Here is a 22,704-nt window from a genome sequence, read left to right on the forward strand (position 1 = left end):
TCCTAAATCAACCTTACCTAAGTAGATCTGTGCATTCACCAATGCTGCACCACATTAGAAAAACATGCAAGCAATATTTGAGATTGTTGAGATACCTGTATCAATAGTCATAAGTAAATCAAAATGCATTGGGTTAATAGCAAATGTAGACCACAGATAATGAGTCAAACCTACCGCTAGAAAAATTTAATAACTTCCATGTCAACAACAAGGTTTTAATGAAAATGTTGCGTCTGGACATGGAAACCACCTGGTTGTATTTCCTAACTACGTTAACATTTTATGCTATATCAAACAACATTTGTCATCAATATTGAATAAATGAGTGCCTAAATGATTATAGCTAACATTTATCTCAATGCAGGCCGTTCTTTGGGTTTGCATGCTGCGTACAGAAATATTCCTATAAATATAAATTTGGGGTATATATTTGGGGTATGTTCAACCCTGAAAAAAAATGTCTTTGGAAATATTACATTTCTGTTACCTCCGTTTTTGTTAACCAAATTGAGTATCCGTTTGGAAATAATTCTTATCAAAGAAAGAAAATGATCACTAATCTGTAGAGAACTCCGGTTGCTTTCGCTTTAAAGCAAATGACACAAAAACATAAAGTGTCAGGAAAAACTTTTAATACGCAGTTATGATGTAAATGTTGCTCTAAATGATGCAGGTGTCTCTGGAAGCAGGCTGTGAGCAGAACGAAGACGGGAGAACAGGATATATTGCCACCGGTGCTGTGGAGATGCTCAGTAACTTCTGCCTCTGGGCTTCTGGCGTGTTGGATGTTGAGCTTTCCTGCTGCTGCTCTCGGCTCAATAGCAGCCGTGTGTGTCTGTAGATGGACAGTGTGGTCTCCCCAGCACAGCTGAAGGGGAATCAATAGAGCACAGCGGTCTCTGTGATCTGAGCAGTTCACTAACTCTCACTTTCCCTCCCATAGATTATCTCTCAATCCCTTTGCTTTCATTTGTGCCCCCTCTCTCCACTTCCTCCTCCAGATCTCCTCTGGGAAAGAGACACTTGCCATCGCTTCCCATTTTTCTTCCCGTGACACTTTCACACACCACCACAACTCAAAGTAGAGCATCACTGCCTGCTTCTGTCTCAATCTTTACTGTCTCCTCTCCTTTATTCATCTTTCTGTCTCGTTAACCTCCCTCCCTTTCCCCCTGAGTCACCGCTTCCTATCCTTTTCCAATCCCTCGTTCCTATATTTATCCCCCACCCCGACTCGATCCGTCACGTCTTTGTTTTTGTTTTTTTTCCGCCTTCCCTGTCTCGTCTTTCACTCTCCTCTCCTCACCTCTTGTCCTTTCTTTCTGAGAATGTCAGGCCTGACTCATCTTTGCCTTGTTGTCACCTCAGAGTCGAGCGAGCACGAGGACAAGAGCACGGATGCTTCAGGGGACGTCGGACCTCAGAGTAACCCACCAGAGGCCCCGGCGGAGGTACCCCAAGAGTACGGCCAGTCCCCGAAGACGGTGGTCCCCAAACCAGAGGAGAATGACGAGCTAGGACCCCTGCCTGACAACTGGGAGATGGCTTACACGGAGAAAGGAGAAGTCTACTTCATAGAGTGAGTTTCATCATGAGCAGATATGAGTCAGGGTGTTGTTTCAGTAGGGGAAGCATTAGACTGGAGATAAGGATGTGTGTTTAGGGCTGTGGTCCTGCAGCAAGGTGAACGTCATCTCAGGACTTGTTGAGGATCCAACAGGTTTTCTTCCAGTATCGCCACGTATCTTGTGCTGTCCATCCTTTCATCAACTCTGTCCAGCGTCCTGATGGAAACGCTCCACACAGCGTGACGCTGCCACCACCGTGTGTCACCATGGGGGGGCGGTGTTTCCCGCTTGTTGTCCGGTGTAAACTTTCTATTCGCGCAAAGTTTTGTGTTTAGGCAACAAACTTCAGTTTTTGGTTTCATCTGATTAGATCACCTTTTTCCACACGTTTGCTGTTTGTTCCGCATGGCTTAAAGGTATACTATGCAACTGGGGTTGATTTTCTAGCGAGGCTCCCCCCAGAGGGCGAAAGTAAAAGTGCACTGTCATAAAGATGCTCAGCTGTTCTGATTTCTCCTTCAAGCCAGGCGCGGTTGTTTTGAGCTTAGCAGACAGGCGAACGCAACGAAAAGTGGAAAAAACGGCAGTACAAACAATGACTAACACAGTGAAAGTATGAACATCAAGCTTCCCGCAGCGCTATCTTGGCGAGGCGGCCGCCTCACCAAACTCACGCTACCGCCTCGCCAACATTCAAAAAAAAAAAAAATAATAATAATAATAATAATAATAAAAACTCGATATGCTTGCATGTTTATTTGACGTTAACACGCGGTTCTTTGTTGTTGCTTTCGCGCGTGCATATTGAGAATGGCAGGGCAAAAACACATGGAGTTCTCGCCGTAAAGCAAGACCGACTCTCGCGGTCTTGCACGAGACTTCTGAACCTGTGTGTGCGGGCCGAGGGCTCTTGCAATTGCAGATACGGTATTTCCCCCACAGACCACCAGGGCGGCCGAGAAAACCTTTGTTCGACCTGAAATGACTCATTTAATCATCCAAAACGGTATTAACTGAAAAATGTTGCATAGTATGCCTTTAAATCCAGACTAAAAACCCTTCAACCATTTTGATGTAAGACATGCCGTATTCTTAGTATGACACGTTGGTTCGTTCATAATTTACACGTGCCTCCTGACGCCCCCAAAGCGTTTGTGATAGTAGAATAGAGGCAAGGAAAGATTGTTTATAAAGCACTTTTCAGGAACCAGACAATTCAAAGTGCTGACTAAAAGCAATCCCAGGGCGCGGCCATTATTAACTGAACCGGAAGTGACACACAAACTGCACCAAGGAGAGTGTAAGCACACTTTCCCATAATGCCGCTCCCTGTCAGTCAGTCTGAGTTTTTCATTGGTGCTAATTTCACAAAGTCAGTAAACTTTGTGTGCAAAATGGCATAAATGTCTATAAATGACATTCGACCTTATATGGTCGAGCCTCAATATGAATCTGGCCAATCAGAGTTGGAGAACGGGGACTATAGAGCATTTGGAGAGGAAGAAACCCACTGGGTCCGCGTAGAAGCTCACATATACACACAGACACCCCTGCTGACAACCTAATAGACCACCAGCCCATTTCATAGAGCGTGTTAGCACAAGTGTGCAGCGTGGGGTGTGTTTACGATCACCATGATGAGGGATACGATGTCATGATTATGCTTTCATTCCACCGAATAAACGTACCTGCACACACGCTGCAGTCGCTGGAAATTCAATTGCTGGCCCCCCTTAGAGGCACAGAGGGATAAGAAATACATTTTTACTCTATATAGGCATGGTACATAATTAGTGGTGATAATATTTAAGGTTTGCCATTTTACAATTAATGAAAAAAAAGCATTTCCAGGGTTTTATTTGACTTTAAAGCTAAACTTCAAACGGGGCTTCTTTGCTTTATTTAAACCGAGGTTTTCTTTTCTCCACACTGATATAATAGCCAGATTAGTGCGGTGCATATCCAATAACTGGCTGCTTGACAGATTCTTAACTCCTGAACGTTTAACTAAATCAGAATCAAGGCGTGCCGTTATTGAAGATTTTGTTGCCATGTGTACTAAGATATTTAACAGATAGTTCTCTAGAATTTTTCTTTTAAAGCTTTGTTAATTCCTAGTAAATCACGACAAGAACATGAGAGCTAAACACAAAAAGACTGACGCTCATGTCCTTCTGTGGAGATATCTGACGGATGAAAGAAATAAAAATGAATATAGATCGTGTTTATTTGGCAAGCGTGCATGAGGTTCTACTATTTGTAGGTTTGATGTTTCCTTTGAGGCATATATTATGTTTAGTACCACTATTAAGCAGTTTTATTTGACAAAATGAGAATTACATGATTGTTTTGCTCATGAAAGATATGATGGTTAAATTCTTTTAAAAGCAGTCATTGTTGTGCTAAACCTTTGTTATATCTGTGAAAGTTGAATAACCGGGAAATGGGAAATTCTTTGGCTATTGATTTGGCGAAATATCTTTCATTCACTCCATAATTAAACACTTTTCAGGTTAACAAATATGGTTAGCACAGAAAAGATGGAATTCAGAAAAACAGAAAGGAAAAAGGGGAATTTAAACTAAAAATCTCAATAAATTGTATTTCAAAGGACCCTTTAGTTGCTGTCCTTGTCCAGGCTGTCAGGTCAGGTGGACAAATGCACGTCCCTGATATACAGAATTTAATTTGTGTGAAAATTTACCAATGGTGTCATTTTCTTCAACCTTATCCACTACTTTGTGTTGGTCTATCACATTAATTCTTTACAAAATCCAAAAAAGTGTTTCTAACCTGTACGTGTGAACAAGTCCAAGTGGTACAAATGTTTTCTGATTATTTTCTTTGTGGATAAATACTTTATTTTAAGTGTCTTATGTCATCTAGAAGAAAATTTCTATGTGGATTACTGACATTGTGATTGATATCTTGTGTGAATTTGGTATATATAAGAAATATTTAAACGTTGATATGTTCATTATTTCCCTGCTGTGTATTTATTTCTGTGGTTAGGTTAACATTTAGAGATCAGAGACTCAATAGTTGTTGATGCTACACATTGTCTGTAAGCTTTACTGAGACATTTATCCACATTTATCCCTGTTCACTAAATAATGACCTTTTTTCAAGTTTTGCATTCAGGACTGACAAATTGGGAGCAAAATATATAAAACAAAAAAAATTATTAGGGGGTAATTTTACCCGTTTGTGTAAACTGTAATAATATTTCGCATAGAATATTTTCCCAACTGCATAAATATATTAAAACTTAGGGATGGATTTTTAACATTTTCTTTTCAGTGTCAGATTATGATACTTTATTTTAAAATGTATTTATTTTAAAGCGCAATACCTTTACCAGGGGTTCAGATAAATGTGCAGGGGAAGTGTAAATCTTATCAACAAATCTCCATTATTTAAACGTTTGGGCCAACGTTTAACGTAGCAAAGTGACTTACAGTACATGCATTGTCAAAACTGTAGCCATTTGTCCTACTTCTAAAATACATTTGCCAATAAATAAATTATTTGTAGAATATTTAAGTCAATAGACCTCATTATAATAATAATTATTATTTTGCTTATATTGTGCTCAAACTGCCGTTGATCCAATGTTAAAACTTTTTGTGCATGTTAACCTCTGCTGTTGCGCCGTGAAACAAAATAAATGGATGCGTTGTGGTTTAATGAGGATTTAAAGGTCCCCAGAAATCCAGTCGTACTCTGAACTGTGCTATAAAAAGCTCATTGCCGTTGTTAGCACTTTACAGCTGCGGTAAAACTGTAGGTGAGTCTTTATTTCGCAAGAATAATGGAGTCGCTGTGTGTTTTTTGAATTGCTGGAGAGGGAGTTCCACGTGCATTTGGAGACCGGTGCTTATGCATGAAATAATAGAGTTCAAACACTATTTTTATGTTATTTGACTGTCTTTAAAAGTTTTGTTGGATGACTGAGACTTTTCGCTCATCAGGCTGATTTTTTTTTTCTCCCCCTGTTACAAAAGAAGCTCAGATTGCTTGATTGGATCCTGAGAAGAATCTGAGAATTTGTCCACGTTATGCGGCCTGCAGGCACGCAGCAACTTTTCATTTTCATTTACCAAAGCAGCAAACTTTTTAATTCCCCCCCAGTGGAGATGACTTCTTGTGCTCCCCCATCCACCAAGGACACTGCCCAATTAATTTGCTCAGCCCCCTGACGTGGTAGCTCGGTAATCGTGGTTGCCAAGACGTTGCTTATCTGTGATTGGCCACCGCATGGGATCACTTTCTTTATCTACAGCCCTGAAAGTAAAGCAGCTGCAAAAGAGAACTGACCAAGTTAAAGAGGAAAAAAAAAACAGTAATCCTTGAGTGGGAGGACAACGAAGGAATGGAGGCTGTAGTTTTGTTTTTTTTTGACAGTAAATATTAATAGATGACAAGAGTAAAAAAGGAAAATGAGTCAGCGAAGAAACAGAAGGACAGAAAGCAGGATGCGAGGGACAGATGGAGAGGAATCAAACGGAAAGCCAAAACATAAGCTCACCTGGAAGAGCGTCGTATTTTGGCTCCATGCTTAACGAGGAGCTTCATACGTTTATCTCCTTTAATGTGTGTCCATTTTTCACTCGCGCTTCTATTTTTAGCGCTGGGGAAGCCAGCGTCGGTTACATCCATCAGTCCGGTACAGTAGGAGACAGAAACATACGATCAAACTGAGGTATGCCGTGTGTGTTTACCTTTTTAACCTTGACTTCTTCTTTTTTATTATTTGTTTAGTTGTGAGTAGCAAATGGGGAAATTCAAGCATGTTTTTAAGGTAAAAAAAAAAAAAGAACCTTACTAATAAATATTTTTTAAATACCCCAATTATGGTGCTTACTATTCCTTCTTAAATGTGATTTTACACGTCACTGAAAAACTGGTTGTTCTGTTTGCTCTGGAAAGTTAGCTGTATGTTTACAACTGTCGAGGTATTAATGTTGAAGGCATGACCAAACCCTTCCCCCTCCTGAAACATTGGCACAAAGGACAACTGGGTGGAAATAACCCTAGTTTTTGAAGCCTTAATATTACCAACAGGCCACTTCTTATAAAGTATATATAAATACTTTAGTTTTTCAACAAGCTGCCCACAGTACATGTGTGTATTACATGATTTCACTTAGAAATATTTTGCATTTGGTGTTACAATGAAAAGTAATCTAGAGACTCTCACAGTAAGTTTTCATATGAGGTAAAAGATCCTGGATGAATAATGGCATTCTAGTGGTTGATGCTGAGTAAAAAAAAACAGGAAAACTTGACGTGCTTTCCTCAGTCCTGTCCTCTGACATGTTTGCAAAATGCATCCTGAAATATGAGGAGACTCCTAAAAGGGACAATGCAGCCTAAAGAAAGGGTCAAATGAAATTCACTGGTTAAAGAGGATGATTTGGGACTGAGTGCAGCACCCTAACCATCAGAGACAGGGTTACGATGAGAGTGCACAGTTTTAAATGACTCCACGGGTCAACAGAGCCCAGCTGCAACTGATCTGTCTGAGGAAACCGTGGATGCGTCATTCCCAGCATCCTGACCTGTCCAATAAAGCATCGCTGCGTGGGACGGATTCAGCACCGGCACCACCAAAGACTGCTAGCAGCTGCAGAGTTTGGCCTGGTTCACAGATCAGCTTATAAAGGAGCCTCTGTTATCAGGATGACTATGCATGGAGATCATGCCGCTTGCACATAGTAGCCATGCTGCAACATGCGTTAGTCATAGTCATCATCTTTATTTGTCATTGCAACTTTGTACGCTCCAATGAAATGTGTCCTCTGCATTTAACCCACCCTGTTAGGGAGCAGTGGGCCGCCACTGTGCGGACCCAGGAGAGCATCCTGGGGCTGAGGGCCTTGCTCAGGGACCCAGAGTGGCAGTCTGTGGATTAAAAATATAAAATTTCTCATCAGCAGGGCTAGTCCTGCTCCAAATTATTTGATAAGCAGGTTTACATGGGTCTTACATTATAGATAAGCTGCTGTTTTCAGACCACTCCTGCATCAACAGCGTCTCCCCACAGTCACTGCCAAGTTCTCTACGAGCTCCAAAATGGTCCGGGAACCCTTATGCTCCGTTACAAATGGGTAATAAAATTTGTTCTTCATATGCCACAGAAAACCTTTCCTAGACACTGCACACGCAGTCGACATCCTAGCTTTAAGGCTTCATGATTTGTGTCATAGTAAATCTTGTTGAAAAACGTGGTTCATGTTTTACATCCAATCTTCCTATTTGGCGTGAGAATTGTTTGAGCGGAGTGAGAAAGAGGAAAAGCGTGAGACTCCTGCCAGAAGCATGAGAAGGTAGAAAGCTTGTTTTAGTGGTTGTAGGAGAAAAGGTTGTTCTTTGGTTTATCGACTAGCAAAAGAGCAATTTGTAAAGATAGTTTAGCTGCAAGACAAGATGCTGTTTTTCCACATTATTTAAATCATTATTCATTCTGTTCATGCAGTAAACTGTCAACTTGTGTGTTTAGCTGAAAGACTTTAGGATCTGCACATTTTGTGTTCACTCTACACTGCAAAAAGGGAACTAAAAGTAAGTAATTTTTTCTTGAAATTAGCATATTTTTCCTTGATTTGAGCATCTAAATAAGACTATTTGCCATTGGAATAAGATGTTTGCACTTAAAATAAGAACAATTCATCTTATTTCAAGTGCAGGATATCTAATTATCCTATTTTAGGGTTAAAATACTCATTCCATTGGCAAATAGCCTTATTTAGCTGCTCAAATCAAGGAAAATTAGCTAATTTCAAGAAAATTTTACTTGTTTTTAGTTTCCTTTATGCAGTGTAAAAGGTTTTGAAACGTCAAGTTTCATCGGAGACTTATTGCTGCAGTTTCCAACGTCTATCTTCACATTTTGTTTTGTCGTTGTCACGTTGCACACCTCTGCTGCCCTCCATCTCCCTACTGTTGTTGAATCGCCGTGAAAGGAGTCCAGTGTACCTCTGGATGTTCACAGAAGCTTTTTAGACGCCTCGAGTTTCCCCAGCACATCACCCCATCTGACCTCAGTGCAGTCAGGTCCTCTCATCATTCTTTCACTCACCTCTCTATTGATCTATATACGTGTCACACTTCCTTTTACCTTCCACTTCTGTGTACTAATTAGTGAGAGTATGCAAATAAGAAACGATGATTACTTTTAAGTTCACGCGAAGCGTTTTTGTTGACCGTTTTGAAGTCGCACACTCGAGGGGAATCTCGTCTCTCCTCTCTGAAGTGATTCTGCGGCCGAATTAAGAATCCGCCAACCTCTCGCTTCTTGCTTTGTTCCAAGTCGGCTCTCTCTCAGCATCGACCACGCTCCTTCTCACTCCCTCTCTGTCTCGCCTTCACAGCCACAACACCAAGACAACGTCGTGGCTGGACCCGAGGCTCGCCAAGAAGGCAAAGCCGCCCGAGGAATGCAAAGAGGATGGTGAGTGCTGCGTGTCCACGACTTGTTCTTTTTTTTTTTTTTCTCGCATTCATCGACGTTGGCTTACCCGCTGCATTTGTTTTACTGATTTTAAACCGTTCCTGTTGGTGTGATTTAAAAGCAGGACGAGTCGCCTTTTGTTGAATTAATGTTCTGGAAATCATGTGAACTGATTTCCACGTTGGGGCTGTTGCTTTTATCGGCGATTATTGCACCGCTCCTGTGGCGGTGGCGGTTGCTGTCGATCGGAAGCCGCGTCCAGAGAGACTGCGAGTCACAAAGACGGCTTTATCCTCAACCGAGGCAGTTCTGAAGTGTCCTTTAACCGCTCACGCTCTCCAGAGGGGAGAAAAAAGGAGAAGGATAAATACCAATGCAGTAAAAAATTCTAGAAAAAATAAATGGAAGAGCGTCGTCTTGTTTGAGATTTTTCAATTAACATATGAGCAGGGAAGCAGTTTTGATGCTGAACAGGAGGAGTGGAGGAGGAAATGGAAATGGGCAAGAGAAAGCAGTTGCTTTAGTGCCTAATTAAGTGGATTTTAATCCATTATTGTGTCTCATAAAGTCTAACAAAATAAGCGAGTGAGCAATAAGTCTTAGTAAAACTGAAAAGAAAGTTAACTATCTGTTATCGTTTGAGCAGAATAGAGTAAATTTTGCTGTTTTGTGATGGCATTAAGCCGGCAACTTCTGTTCTAGCCTTACCTAAAAAAAAGAGGATCTCTCAATTTATCCAAAGAAATACTTGTCTAGCTGGTAAAACTTGCAACTCCTCCACCGACATGAGAAGGATAAAAACCTACGAGATCATGAATTAACAGGTGATTGTTTTTTTTTTTTTTTGCTGAGAATGGCCCAATACTAAAAATGTTGTTGAAGTTTGTGGGAAGCACGGTTGTGTTAGATTTTCCCATGTTACAAAACTTGAAACCGAGTGGAAAGTGTGGTGTTTGGGGGGGGGGGGGAGAGACTAACTCCACTACAGGTCTGTAACGTCAAGGCAAATTTATTCTACAATACCATCCAGCAGGCAGCCCAGACTGCTTTACAGAAAAATCAAAGGAAAAACTGTAAAATCACAAAAACATTCTGCTTTGACAGCACTGTGTAAATATATACTGTTAGCTGTAAACGGAATCTTAAATGTCATACTTTAATTAGTCCTTTCTGATCAGGGGAAAAAACATTAATGAAAATGTTTGTGCAGAAGCTGCAGCAAATAGCAGTGTTTTTCCGCTTGCCCTTTTCTTTACTTCTCTGAATCTGTCAGATTGCGAGGACATTGCTTGTCCACAGCCATCTTTAGGTGAGATTTTCTGTTTGATTTATTTACGGACTTTGCGCAGTCCGATGCAAAACTAAAACTTTGACTTCTGCGTAAGGTAAGGCAGAACATGTGGGGCTAAAACACTGACAGCTTGCAGCAACATTGAAACGAAATTTGGCATTGAAAAATTAGACATTGTTAGAAAATAAAAACTTATGAAGATATTCTAATTTTACGCTGCAACTTTTTTCAATGAAAGATGTTTTCAGTGTCACTGCAGAGCTCCTTCAGCTAGATGTCACTACTAGCTGGCACTGTTTTGCCATGGGGGGCGGGGCTTAATTGAAGACCCCTTCACGGCCCCTCCGTTTTTCCAGTACTCCTCATCGTCTACCTGCTGTCACTAGTTTAACTCCATGTCACTACAATCGTTAGCTGTATAAGCTAATGAAGATACTATTAATGAAAATAATATCCTTTAGTTGTTTGTTTTTTTGCCACAGAAGCCATATTGAACTACCAGTGACCATCATGAGAGGGTGTCAGACCGACGACGTCAAATTTGACTCACCTGCTCCACTTTCACACCTGAGAAAATGGCTGCATGGGCACTTTTTGAACATTTTAATTTAGGGGGTTTGTCCACTTTTGCCAGCGGTTTAGACGCCAACAGCCATGTGTTGAGTTATTCTGAGGCGAAGACAAATTTACACTGTTATACAAGCTGAATACTGACTACTTCACTTTGTGTCAAAGTGTTGTCCCATGACAAGATTAAATAACGCTAACAAAAATTTAATAGGTGATCCACTGTATGGTGAATACCAGTGATTATTTCCACACGTCGAACACATGCCTCTGTATGGTGCTCTGTTGGTTTACTCTTTATGCGTGTTTTTATGTTATGTCATTTTTAGGTAAAAAATACTATTTTGCATCACGGGAAAGTCTATTTATTTCCCATTAAATGGTGTTCATGACAAATGGAAGCATTTCCGAATCTTCTCCGCCGAGGCAGAACATCTTATTCTGCTCTTGACTCTTATCTGCTGTCGGTTACTGGAGTGGATGATTGAAGTTTTGAAGGAACAAGACGTATCAGCGCTTCAACAATTTATTCATTTAACAAACAGGGATGCCGACGGTGCCGGCGAGAGCCATACTTCAGCTTAATTAGCCTCCCTATAACGCCGGCAGGCGTGAACTCCAAGGCTGGGAATGTTTTTCAGCAAAATGGGGTTTAAGAGTAACGCATACTTGTTTTTTTTTATATTTACCTCCTTCCAGACCAACTCGCTTTTCATTTGAATTGTAAAGGAAAAAGCTTCACATTACAGGCCATCCTCCCAATTACAAATCTTGGGGCGAGCACTATTTTTATATTCACTGTATTTCTCCTCAGTGTTATGTAATAAAAAAAGAAAAAGCCTGAGCAGCCTGGTGGCACCAGCCACCCCTGGGTGCTTAGCTCAGTTAGGGATAAAAAAGCTACCTCTGTAAATTTTGTATCGATTGGTAGGAAGGTGTAAGTGTGTGCGCTTTTAGGTGTCAGCCCGTGCGTCTATATTTGAGCCGAAGCTATGCACCGATAAGCACTAAGAGGATCGCAGGGCGGAGTCTGCGAGGTGTGACGAGCCCAAAGGCTGAAAGGAGGAGGGTGAAACCGCATAAAGCCGCTTTTCAAACGTGGACACTTACCGTCGACAGCAGCGAATACAGAGAGTTCGACATTCATCTCTAAGCTCTCTATCAGACAGCAACAAAGTAATATGATGAAGCGCTCGGTCCAAATGACTTCGGCTGGATGGAGAGAGCTGGGACTGATTCATCAGGCCTGCGCCGAACACTCGGTGCTTTGTCGGACAACACCATCACGGTTAATAGACGCCGCCGTAGCTTAAAGGATTATAAGACGCCCTTCTTACAATTCACTTTTAATTGGACAAATGGATTCAGGCTGTATTAGAAAAGTGACTCGCATAATTGCAGATAAATTAAGGTTCCTTTTACTGACTATGAAAAGTAAAAAAAAAAAAAACAATAGGTTTAAACCTCATTAATTCTTCTCAGTCATGTTTTATGATGAGCGGAAATCTTGAAGTAGTGAATATCTTTGCATTTACTGACTATAAAGGGTATTAGCTCTGTTTTCTTGTGAGTGAGAAAATATTTAAACCACCCCTTATTTCTAGTTTTTATTCTTTTTGAAGGTCTTTCAGGGTTTTTCTTCAGATTTGGCCTCTTGTTTCCTTTAGCCCAGTCCTTAAACTAAAACGGCATATTGTGTTCTGCGGGGTTTTAACGGGCTTCTGGGTAAATCTTCAGCGTATTGTTGTGCAGGAGAGTCCACAGTCTCTTTAACCCTGGATTTAAGCCCACCCTTTGACTCTGTGAAGGATTTGCTGTTACTCAAGACACTAAAATGTTCAGCAGACATATTTTTTTATAACTCTGGATACGTTTGTTTTATAATTACTAATTAGAAGTACTGTGTCTCTTTCAAATTCAAATTCCAAACGGTCTTAAGCTTGGAGAGCCACAGAGTTGTGTCCTTGGCCCTTTTTTATTTGTGCTTCATTTGTTAATTTTATAAACTCTTTACAATGCACTGCAAAAACAGAACTAAAAATAAGTAAAATTTACTTGAAATTAGTGCATGTGTCCTTGATTTTAGCATATCTCTTATCTGCCAATGGAAAGAGTATTTTACCCCTAAAATAAGATAATTAAATATCCTGTACTTAAATAAATTGATGGAGATGAATTGTTCCTATTTTAAGTGCAACAATCTTATTTCATTGGCAAATTATCTTATTTACCTGCTGAAATAAGGTACAAATACACTCATTTTAAAGAAAATACTTATTTTTAGTTCTGTTTTTGCAGTGTGAATTATTTGCAAGTGAAACAGAGACGTAGATTTAAATATTCTACATTTAGCAGGAGATCTGTTGTCTCATCTTTTAAGATGCTTCAGTGATGTTTTCTAAAACTGCTATGCGGATGATGATCCACTTTTTCCTACTTTTAAAACTCAGTGTGTCACCAAAATGTCAATCCTACAGCATTCTTCAAAATGTATAACATCCAGGTTGCCTGATAATTGTTGCTAGCTGAACTAGAAGAAAACAATGCTACTTATTTGTGCTCCAAATAACCTGAAATGTTGGTAATCTGGGTTCTCATTCTGCAAACATTTAAACGCACCATTAAAAATCTTGTGAGGTGACCTTTTATGGTGTTTTATCATATACAAAAATAGTTTTTATTTCCATTTGTGTCTTTTGAAAAATATTACTGAACTGCACTGCAAAAACAAAACTAAAACTAGGTCAAATATTTTGAGCACGCAATTAAGATGGTTTGCCAATGGAATGAGATGTTTGCTCTTAAAATAGGAACAACTCATGTCTATCATCTTATTTCAGGTGCTGTAGATCTAATTGTCTTAGTTTAGGAGTCAAAATACTCACTCCATTGGCAGATAATCTTATTTACCTTCTCAAATCAAGGACTGATTTAAAGAAAATTTGACTTGTAGTTCCGTTTTTGCAGTGTGAATGCTATCTTATGTTGATATGTACATGATTATTTATAGATTCTGTGTAAAAATGTTTTACTTGCTGCGGTAAGCTCTCTCAGGATCGCCTGCATATTGTCATAAAAACAAGAGCTGAGCGGGCGTTTCTTCAAGATTTGATCAACTTTTCCTTTTCAATTGCATTTTGGCTTACATCTCAAAATATTCATATATTATTTCCCCAACTAAGATCAAGAATTTGCAAGAAAACAAAGTTTACACCAAGACAGCCGCGAACAAATGCACAAGTTGCCAGAGGGTGACGACGTTAGAGTTGAAATGCAGGAACCACTTCATCACGCAGCATTCACCCAAGAAAAAGTAGTGATAGGAAAGCTCAGCATGAAGATTTAAATGGTGGTAAATTCATTAAGGAAGAGGTTTGGAGGAAATACGTTATCAAAAAGAAGTTAAAAGAAATGTTTGAGTGCAGTAGCTATAGTAACCCTCCATGTTGAGCCCAATCTGCCTGCAGTGGTTACACAAACACTCATACGTAGCAGCAATTTGGAGAAATGAATTAATCTAAGTCATATTTTTGGGCTTTTGGATGTGAAGTCTTGAAACAAAGGTGCTCCTTTCACTCTTTCTTTATTAATTTTGATCCCATTAGAAATGTTTTTTTATTTTTTATTTTATTTTGACAAGTAACCCATTCGTTATCCGTCTCCGCCAGACCTGGACCCACAGACCACATCTGACCCGTTAGATGCCGTTGACCAGCCGGCATAAAAACTATAAATCAGAGATGCATAGTGTCATTTCTAGGTGGCGAATTATAAAATGCTGATTTTATTTTGAAAGGCAATGTGTTTCGTTTCCTATACATAAGCTGTCACAGTCGTCCAGCAGTCACGTGTCAAATTTCAGTTTATGCAACAACAACAAAAAGAGACGAATGCAGAAAATATTGTTATATATTTTATAAGACTCTGACAAAAGTGTTAATTTTGTAACAGAAAGGGTGAAGGTGCTTTCAGGAATTACAGCTTGAATTTAAATGATCTGAATAAAAAAATACAAAATGCTGAAATAAGAGATCTTGCTCATTTTTGACAGAAAATAAAAAATGAAATACCTTTTTTTTTGGCATAATGTTGAATGTGTTGATGCTAATGCAATACAATTTGACAATGCATTTTTTTCCCCCACTGTCTTTCATCTATTTGTGCCTTAAACTCCTTTCAAAAATCTCTTTCTGAATACATTATCATACAAATTTGGTTTGTAATTTTTGTCTACATTTTTTTTCTTTTCATTTAATCCTTTCCGAATTTGGTTTCAGCATTTTGGACTAGGAGAGGATATGTTTTCTCTCATTATAAAACCATCAATTCCCATAGAGGGGAAGGGGGAACAAAATTAACGTTTTCCAATCTTAGCACAAAAGAAATGTACAAGAAAAATCCAATTTATTTTTTGTTTGTTTTGCGACCAAAAGCTGGCTTTTCATACCCTTTTTTTTTTTTGAGAGCACAAAAAAAATGTAATAGTTGTTGCCTGACTCAAAAGCCTCTTCTTGCCTAACTTTCCACAACGTCTCCCTGGAAATGTACACAAAACATTTAATGATTTGCTCTGTTTGCGCTTTGGCCCTTACCTTTTTGTAGCCTCCTATTAAATAAATGCGTTTTTAATGCGACCCAAACATGAAAGTCGGCTCTAATATCACCTGTCAGATGAGAGTCTGTGAAGTGAGAACGATAATGTCCTGGGTTTTACGTAAACCGCGGCGCCTGAACTGAACCTTGTCACCTCGGGTTGAGAGAACAGCTTGTTTTCTCTTACGCTTGAAGTCAGCTGCGACCCAAACACCAGATCCTGTCAAAGCGCGCCTAGAGATGACGTACGATGGGTTCATTTTATTTCTGCCTCTTCAAAAGCAACATCAGCGCCAGCGAAGACGGAGCAGTTGATATCACAGGCGCCTTTTAGTTACATAACTCACTCTGTAAATCTCTTTCAGCCTCTCTGCCTTTATGTTTTCTCACCTCCTCTTTCTACCACCAGATCTATCTTTGTCCTCTTCTCTCTGCCACCTTCCCCGCCTCCTGTCTCTTCTGCCTTTTGTTTTCCCAAGAAAAGAAGTAGGACAGGGTCTTTATTTTTTTCTCCCTTTTTAACTCGCCGCTAGAGCAAATATTTTCTGGTTGGGGGAACGGAACCACAGAAGCTGCTTGATTCTGCACGAGTTCTGCTCCTTTTTCTCCCAACGCATGCAAACGTACAGTCGGAACCTCCTCCAGTTTCACGCTTTTTGTTACGTTATAGCCATAAACTGCAGCGTGTTTGATTCTATCATCCAGGTCATTCCAAAAAAGTTAAAAAACAAAACAACTGGACTTTTTTTTCCAAGTTTGAAGATGTTTTCTCTTCCTATCCAGAAACCTTTCTCAATTCAAAATCTCTGGAGTACTCCAGACATTTTGAATTGAGAAAGGTTTCTGGATAGGAAGAGAAAACGTCTTCAAACTTCAAAAAAAAAAAAAAAAAAAGTCCAGGCCCGTATTAAGACGATGTGGTGGCACTATACCTCAAAGCCCCCCCCCCCCCCCCCCCCTCCCTTAACCGTGCTGTCCTCCGGTCAAAAAAATCAGACATAATCGAGGTCAGTTGTTTGTTTTATCTGGAGTTTATGTGAAGGGCCATATGCCAAATTTACAAATCCTGATCTGAAAGGTTGCGTTTGTCTCCACCTGAGCAAATGGAAATGTTCTTCAGGTTATAGAAGGTCCTTTGTAATTGTCTTTAGATGCTTTTGGAGGTTCAGGTCTGAGTCCATCACTACACCCAGATTATGGGCCTGAAGCAGCCAAAGCTGTGCTGTACATATTGATCTCTCCTCTATTGGTCCAAAAATTACTTCAGATTTGTTTTTATTCAATTGAAGAAAATTTTGGCACATCCATGCATTGATTTCTTCTTGATTTCCTCATAAGGAAAGCATTCCCGCAACATGATGCTGCCGCCGCCATGCCTCACCATGCAGAAGCCTGCAGCGCAGGTCACGTAGCAAAGTGGCCGAACAGCTCAGGCTAGGACCAGAGCGCCTTCTTCCCCATGTTTGTGGCAAACTGTAAACAGGACAGTGGCGTTCCTCTTGCCCTGTAGATTCTCCCACCTGGACTGTATACGTCTGCAGCTCCTCCTTGACTGTTTCTTCGTACGCTCCTCCTGCTCTGGTTGCATCTTAACCGCTTTGGAGTTGTGCCGCACTCTTCCCATCTCCAGACGATGCATTGAACACAGAGGTTTTCAAAGCTTGCACTGCAAAAACGGATCTAAAAATAAGTAAAATGTTCTTAAAATTTGTGTTTTTTTTTCCTAGATTTGATCAGGTAAATAAGATTATCTGCCAATGGAAGGAGTATTTTGACCCCTAAAATAAGATAATTAGATATACTGCACTTGAAAAAAAGATGATGGAGATGAATTGTTCCTATTTTAAGTGCAAAAATCTTATTGTATTGGCAGATCATCTCATTTACCTACTCAAATAAAGGAAAAATACACAAATTTTAAGAGCATTTTACGTATTTTTAGTTCCGTTTTTGCAGTGTGGGATATTATTAGTGGTTTCTGAAGGCCTCTTATTGTCTTAAATAAAGATATTATTCAGATGTGTCAGAATAAAGGGGAGCAGAAAGAAATACATGCTTCATTTTCTCAGATTCTGTGAAGAAAATGGTGTTTTTTTTTCCTCCGCCTGGCCGTGCGCTACGCTTTCTTCTAGTTAAAAGGGAGCCATTCATTCCCAATGTTGCCACGTGAAATTCTGTGTCTTGATTCAATCAGCTGGGCTAATCAAAATGGATTCTGTTGACATCGATATAATAAAATCAGAATTTGATTAAATTAATCTAAGACATGCCAGTAAAATGGAGTGAAGTTTTACATTTTAGCATCAAAGGATTGAGTTTTTTTTTTTTTTTTTTTTTTTTTACAAGCTGATGCTGGTGGTTGAAGTCCAACAGTCTGTCAGAGGGTTTATCCTCGTCTCCGCGTGTTCGGTAAGCGCGGTGTCTCTGCGGACGGTCGGCCCGTGGGGCTCGACACAGACGCCGTGGTGAGGGGGGGGGGGGGGGGGGGGGTTGTAACTCAGATGATGCTCAGGTTTGAAGGATGTTAATCGTATTACAGAGCGCCTTTTGTCTTTCGCTTCAGCGAATCCCCCGCAGACACGGCGCGTCTGCATATAGAGCGGCTTGTAATTACATTCTGATCGTGTGAGGAGCTTCGCCGGCGCAGAGGCGAAGTTATTAACCGTCTCACACCGACAAACGTTGGGCTCACACTTTCTTCTTCCCCTCGTGTCTCGTGGGGGAAACGGCAGAGCTCGTGTTTGACCCTCGTTTCTCTCTCCTCTCATACCTGCAGTGTGTCTATATTCCCCTTTCATGCTTGGATCTGGCTAAAATCACCTAGTGAGGGAAAAATCCCTCTCCCCTGTTAACTCAGCCGTCCTCTAGGCCAACTTCGTAAGGCTTTAGAGATTGATTTGTTTATTTTTTTTGGGGGTTTTCTCGTCTTTGTGGGACACAGCGTGCGTGTGCGGCCCCACAGGTGAGTTATTATAGACGTGGCGACGCGGCGCCCTCCTTCACCTTGAGGCGCCTGCACCAGTCGCTTTGGAGCAGCGTGGAGGGGGGGGGGGGGCGCTGGCGTAGCTGTCTGCGGCGTGATTGATGCGTGTATTTTGAGAACATCCCCAGCAGAGCACGCCTGAGGCCTGGAGATTGGAGCCGGGACCCGCGTGTGGCAGGTGTGTGTGTGCGCGCCGTGGAATTAGCTGTCAGCGTGACTTTTCTTTCTTTTGCCTCTTACTGGAACTGCTCTCCGGTCAGCGCGTTGTGAACGTTCCGATAAATGTCCAAATCAGGCTAAACGTCTGGTGCAGAGAATCGGCACACTTTTTGTAGCCATCAGCAAGGCCCTGACCTGGCTTTTAAATATTTAAGTTTTTTGTTATTGTGCCCCTGGCAGCAAAACAGTCCCGCTGCATAATACTGCCAGCACCGTGCTTAGCAGCTAGCACAATGCCTACAAACACGTTTGCAGGTAAAACAGCTCAAGCTTTGACCTTTCCCTAGAAGACATTTGGCTTGTGCGCATGTACAGCTACAAACATTCATTATTCCCTGGCTTTTTTGCAGTGCACCACTACGCGTGGCAGCCAAACAAGCCCGCAGCATGATGCCGCCGCCACCGTACTTTCCCATTCAGCCAGCTACAGCTCGTACCTGAACTCTTACACTGCAAAAAGGGAACTAAAAGTGAGTAAAATTTTCTTGAAACGTGTGTATTTTTCCTTGATTTGGGCAGGTAAATAAGATTATTTGCCAATGGAATGAGTATTTTGATGCCTAAAATAAGATCATTAGATAAACTGCACTTGAAATAAGATGGTGGAGATCAATTGTTCCTATTTTAAGTGCAAAAATCTTATGGCAAATAGTCTTATTTACCTACCCAAATCAAGGAAAAATACATTAATTTCAATAAAATTTTACTTAATTTTAGTTCCCTTTTTGCAGTGTAGATCATTGGGCATCCCCACGCTCTTTGTGTTTAACTGCATGAAGAGACGAATGTGGCACCTTCAGGTCTAGAAATTGTATCCCAGCAGATTTGTGGAGGTCTATTCTCTCCCTGATGTTTTGCCTGATTTCTTAAGTTAATTAGTTTAATTCAACCAGGGAAAGCGTTATAGTTGCCATAAACTGCATCCAGATTGCCTTAATTTAGCGTAAATATTTTCAGATCGATCAAAACAAAACTTTTGTCTGATTTTATGTAAACAGAAATTTAGGTAAACGGATCGGACCGTTTTCTAAAGTGTTTGTAAATATCTGGTTTTAACTGTAAATGAAAAATAAAAGCAAATCCTGAGAAGACTGATGTTCTCTCCTAGAATCCGGTTAACCGGATCATTTTTAAAACGCACCAGTTTTGATTCATACCGCCGTCTGACCGGTGAAATAACGTTGTAGGGTGTAATAACGGATTAAACACAAGAATTGTTATTCACTGGTTACCCGTTTAAACCTCAAACCTGCTAAAAGTCGTACACAGCTCAGTCCATCAAGGCCCTGGTGGAAAAAGGAGTGCAGAGAGTGTTACAGCACCCCCTAGTGGATGACAAATGAAACCCTTCCTAAAAAATATGCCAACAACACCTCATTAAATTAAAATTATTCTAACTTAAACAGTCTTATGTATGTTTTTAACACAACCGTTGGATCAGAGCGTGAGTTTATGTAATATATCCACAGCTGATGTTACAGCGATGGTCGTCTCCTGGGCTGGTGCCATTTAGTTAAGACCAACTTTATCCGTTACAAAAAATCCATTTGAATGTTTGCTGCTGTCTGGTTGTTGATTTAGATGTAATCCTCCTTCATTATCCAAACAACGTTGCTTGAATCACCTCAACCACTGGTGGCAAAATTACCCCCACGCCATAATGCTGCCGCCGCCATGCTTAAAAGTTTAGGGACAACGTGTTGGTTGAAAGCCTCGCCGTAACGTTGCTGTACCCTAATTGCACGATTGTCTCATATGAGGATAATGGGTTTGGCTTTTTTTTTTTTTTGTTTTGTTGAATATTTCTTCTTTTGCATTTATAACCAAAACAAATGTCCTTCTGATTAATTATCCTTTTAAATATAATAGAGTTGAGTTGTTCCCTATTAGGCCGCAGTTTCAAAACCAATGGCTGGGGGTCTTTTGTGCTGGTTTCTTTTAGTAAAATGTGTTTGTTTTTTTTTCCATTACTAAACCAGTTTTTAGGTGCGTTAAGGGTCAATATCAGGCTAAAAAAAAAAACAATTATTTCTCATATTCACCCGCTATTACCATCTAATGTAGAACAGATTACTAGATCAATGTATGCTTCTGTGCTTTTTTTGTCTCTCTTGTTGTGTCTCTGCTCTGTCTTCTGTAACCCCAGTCGGTCGAGGCAGATCATCGTTCACACTGACCCTGGTTCTGGTTCTGCCAGAGGTTTTCCTTCCCGTTAATGGGGAGTTTTTCTTCCCACTGTCGCTTCATGCTTGCTCAGTATGAGGGATTGCTGCAAAGCCATGTACAATGCAGACGACTCTCCCTGTGGCTCTACGGTTCCCCAGGAGTGAATGCTGCTTGTCGGGACTTTGATGCAATCAACTGGTTTCCTTATATAGGACATTTTTGACCAATCTGTATAATCTGACCCAATCTGTATAATATGATTGAACTTGATTTTGTAAAGTGCCTTGAGATGACATGTTTCATGATTTGGTGCTATATAAATAAAATTGAATTGAATTGAATCCATCTAGACATTGATTTCTTTTATTATTACATCCACTTTGTGGAATGCACCAGCACCACGGGAGCAAATCAGCCCCATTGCACTACATCATTCTGCTGCCATCATGCTTCAAAGTAGGTAAAGTGTTGTTAAGTTTGAAAGGCTTGACTCCCCCAAAGATGGATCCTCACTGCTGCTGCCAAATAGCTCCGTCCATGCAGGAGATGTGCAAACGGTCTGAAAAGTGGCACGTCTCCACAAATGCACTGTTTTATTGCTTCAATATGTTGTAGGTTGTTTGTTTTTTTTTTTCCATCTCTTTCTGTCTGCATGGTCTCCCTAAGAGACTGAAATCCAAAACGGGATCTAATCATCACCATCCAGGAGACGGTTTTTATTCACTGTACACAAATATTCGTTTTAACATTTAACCAAAGGGTGTCAGGGAGCAGCGTTTTCTCAGCCCCTAAAGGGATGAGTAGAGATGTTATTAATTTAACACATGAAAGGTAAAAAAAAAAGTGTCTCTAGTAAAGATTTTCACCAAAAAAAGCTAACATGGAGATAGCAAAGAGTTTAGGGGATTAGAAAAAAGGCAGTCTGTGGTATGTCACAGTTCAGTGCGTCTCTCTGTGCGCCTGTAACTTTGTGATAAACTAGAAGCTTTGAAAATCAGTTTTTCTCTTTTACTTAATCTGCCACATAACTCACTCCAAGTTTGGGAACCTGTCAGAGTTCCCAGTGCTGTTGACATGAAGACGTTGATTTCCCAACAGACACAACAGGCAAAGGGAGTTGTGAACACTTCACAGACAGAATCGTAAGAACGATAAAAATTGCTTTGACTCTTTTCACAATTCGCTCTCATTTATTTAGGATATTTTTTAAAACATTAATCATCTCGGCCCTGTGGAAAACTATGTTTTTGCCGTTTATCGCCCGCGCTGATTCTCCCATTTGTCTGACGGTTGTTTCCACGGGACCCGGCTGGTTGTTGACACACTTGCATTCATGGTATTTTTTTCCTTCTTCCATGATTAGAGCTGGACTCTGAAAAGACGAGGAGGAAAATGAGGCGGTGGTAGCATGATTTTTCATACTTGATGTTTGCCAAAGAATGCCTTTGGTTGCAAGAGGGCTAAATTACCGTCTGAGGCGGCAGTGATTCTCTCAGGACTAACGTTTTTCAAAGATGCAAATTATGTTATAATCCTCCCGGCGCCAACGATTTTTGTTTCAGTTCTTTCAGGACCAGATGTTTTCTTACAACTCTCTAAAGTTTAAAGAGGAGCTACACTTGCACCTATAGTTGTTCAACACCTTCTGCAAATTAGATTTGTTGCTAAATGCAAATTTACTTGGATGTTGGCAATAGAGAAATTACACATCTAATTAAAAAAGTTAAATAAACCCAATATTACAGTAGTTTATCCGAATTCAATTGCCAAATCCTACTTTTCCTCAGTGTCCTGTACGGTGGGGGAAGATGGATTCAATCAAATATCAGGAAATCCTGTGAGAAAATGTCCCACCGTCTGTGAG

The 22,704-nt window shown here is 40.4% G+C and overlaps 1 protein-coding gene across 4 annotated transcripts in view; it reads left to right on the forward strand.

The window, feature by feature from the left end:
* The window catches only part of magi2a (membrane associated guanylate kinase, WW and PDZ domain containing 2a), a 311,230-nt gene that overhangs the window by 184,764 nt on the left and 103,762 nt on the right, over positions 1–22,704 (forward strand). For all 4 annotated transcript variants that reach the window (XM_036149357.1, XM_036149356.1, XM_036149359.1 and 1 more), the window contains exons 5-6: positions 1,369–1,579; positions 8,942–9,021. In XM_036149357.1, coding sequence (XP_036005250.1) covers positions 1,369–1,579; positions 8,942–9,021 — 291 coding nt within the window. The remainder of the gene's footprint in view (positions 1–1,368; positions 1,580–8,941; positions 9,022–22,704) is intronic.

This window comes from Fundulus heteroclitus, chromosome 17, assembly GCF_011125445.2.
Source record: "Fundulus heteroclitus isolate FHET01 chromosome 17, MU-UCD_Fhet_4.1, whole genome shotgun sequence".
Lineage (NCBI taxonomy): Eukaryota > Metazoa > Chordata > Actinopteri > Cyprinodontiformes > Fundulidae > Fundulus > Fundulus heteroclitus.